The sequence below is a fragment of the Penaeus japonicus genome, unplaced genomic scaffold, assembly GCF_977035675.1.
Source record: "Penaeus japonicus unplaced genomic scaffold, GWHDUDI00000001_assembly GWHDUDI00000005, whole genome shotgun sequence".
NCBI classification, from domain to species: Eukaryota; Metazoa; Arthropoda; class Malacostraca; order Decapoda; family Penaeidae; genus Penaeus; species Penaeus japonicus.
This window is the reverse complement of record NW_028234407.1, coordinates 15,131,438-15,133,937: the sequence shown is the minus strand read 5'-3', so window position 1 is coordinate 15,133,937 and position 2,500 is coordinate 15,131,438. Positions and strand designations below refer to the sequence as shown.

Sequence of the window (2,500 nt, the reverse complement as noted above, 5' to 3'; positions counted from 1 at the left end):
TCCATCGATCCTCCTCGACGTCTTCCTTCTCGAGCTCCTCCTCGACGCTGCTCCTCCATCCCTTGGACATTCACTTTCTGGCCGAGCCGTACGGGCCGCCGCCCCCGGCAGGGCCCTCCCCGCCCGAGCCCTTCCAGCTGGGTCCTCCTAAGGGCCCCCCGCCCGCCATTGTCTCCTCCCCCGCCTACCTCCCGACTCCGTTCTCGGCCCGGGTCCTCGAGGGACAGTCCTCGCCCGTGGGGGGAGCTGCCGGAGACGTGGGCGCCTCGGCCGCGGGTGGCCTGGCGCAGTACAAAGCGATGTCCGTGTCCGCAGCGCCCGCCCTGCCCGCCCTGCCCGCCAGCCTGCCCACGACACCCACCTCTCAAGCGCCCATGAAAACAAGTAACCTCCCAAAAGTACAGGTATGCGGGCGGTCGGGCGTCTGGTGGGCGCTGAATGCGGGCGTTTTGTTGCTCTATCGCGACATGCACGCCCGCGGACAATGCTCCTGCGTGAGGGCGGAGGTCGTTCCACTACACAAGGTAAGAGAAACAAAAAATTCTCATTTGAGATGAAGTTATACTTGTTGGGTGTATATGCTCTCTCTCCCCCCCCCCCTCTCTCTCACTCACTCGCTCGCTCTCACTTTCTCTCTCTCTCATATAAACGTGTATGTGTGTATGTGTCATACTATTTATTAGTGACTGTTCTTCCCCAGAGGTCTGGTTTCCAATATTGTTCATTACCTTCTGTTTCTTTTTCTTTCTCCTTTCATTCTACTTCGAATCATTATATTATCTTTACTATAACCTTTCCCTGTTCTTACTTTTCATCTACTTATTTTCTCTAATATTCTATAAAAGATCTTTTTTGTATAATTTTCGATTCAATTAACGTCCCTCCGCCCTCTGTATCGCCCCCCCTCCCCCTATCCATGCCAATCTTCAATTCAGTATTTTGTTTTAAAAATCGTAAGTTCCCTATACATTTATTTTTTCTTTGCCAGCGTAAACAGTGGCATAACAAACAGCCAAAATAACGCGTGTACGTTTGACATAGTTCCTAGAGCATCGTTTCTCATGAAAATATAGTAATATTGAACACGTTCTAATCTAAGAATATAGTGATACGTTGGAGACTTTACTCCTTAAAGGGACAAGGATATCGGGATGATAGAAGTAGGGGAAGAAGGGAAGGGACATGAGAGAAGATCAGGAAGCATAGAGAAGGGAATAAAAGAGAGAGAAAAAAAACAGGAAGTAGGGGTGTAGTTATTACAGATGTGTAAGAATAGAGATAGAGGATGAGAGAGACGGAGAGAAAGAGAGAGAGAGAGAGAGAGAGAGAGAGAGAGAGAGAGAGAGAGAGAGAGAGAGAGAGAGAGAGAGAGAGAGAGAGAGAGAGAGAGAGAGAGAGAGAGAGAGAGAGAGAGAGAGAGAGAGAGAGAGAGAGAGAGAGAGAGAGAAAGAGAGAGAGAGAGAGGGAGAGAGAGAGAGAGAGATGTGGAAGCGAACAAGAAGGAATAGACTAAAGAAGAAAAGAAAAAAGTCGAGCATCGGAGATGGATGTGCGGTAAGCAAAACTTGCAACCAGATCCTTGGAAAGATAAATTCCCTTCTGCTTTTATTCGGAAAATTTGCACGATATTTCGCGGGACTCATTTCTTCTCCTGGCTGCAACGAGTCAAAGTGAAAAATGAAATTATTTTGGCGACGGGAAGAATGATTATGCTGAACAATGAAGCCAAAAACACTCTTGCTTGGAAACTTACTTTTGTTGAATTACTTTCAAAATGTTAAAGTGATTCTACAATGGTTGTTTTGCCTTGTTTTTTTTTATTAAGTCTTTTTATTAATGTTTTTGAGAGATACGCTTAAAATAAACGTAGATTTAAAGAGGCATTAATCTTTAAAGCACATGGCATAAGTACCATTACTAAGAATTTCTGCATTTTGTTTTCGTTTTTTTTTAATTTTTTTTATTGTGATACATTAATTAATGTATTTATATAGATGTAATACCCTTAGAAGCATTAATTAGGTGTAAAGAATCACTTTAAAACGCATTGCGTAAATACCGTTACAAGGAATTTCAAGCGCAAACACTCCCCGCTAGTGACCCCAACAACACCTAGATTCAGCAGCTTTTTTTTCTCATATATTTACGTGTCATGGCACCAGAACAGGAAGAAATTAACGTAAAACACGGCTTTGTTTAGGATACAACCTCGGGCAGGTGGAGGTGTGTATGCTTGGGCGTGGGGGAGGGGGGTAGGGAGGGGGGTATGTTCCCACGGGTGCACTACATCCCTGGTTAAAGATGCTGGTCCTCGGCCTATACTCCTCGGCCCGTGTCGTTGTTGCTTGCTCTTGAGTGATGCTTGGATCATCACAAACTAAGTGAACCAAACACTGGGAACTAAGCGTGTTAAACTTGATTTTATATTATGTGTATAGCATATCTCTCATATGTATAAACCAAAAATTACATTTACACATTGCCATATTGTCATGTAATG

At 44.8% G+C, this 2,500-nt stretch overlaps 1 protein-coding gene across 2 annotated transcripts in view; it reads left to right on the top strand.

Moving 5' to 3' along the window:
- The window catches only part of LOC122258995 (uncharacterized), a 463,147-nt gene that overhangs the window by 87,343 nt on the left and 373,304 nt on the right, over window positions 1-2,500 (top strand). For both annotated transcript variants that reach the window (XM_086537004.1, XM_086537005.1), the window contains exon 2: window positions 1-524. This exon is cut by the window's left edge and continues 459 nt beyond it. In XM_086537004.1, the coding sequence (XP_086393130.1) occupies window positions 1-524 (524 nt within the window). The remainder of the gene's footprint in view (window positions 525-2,500) is intronic.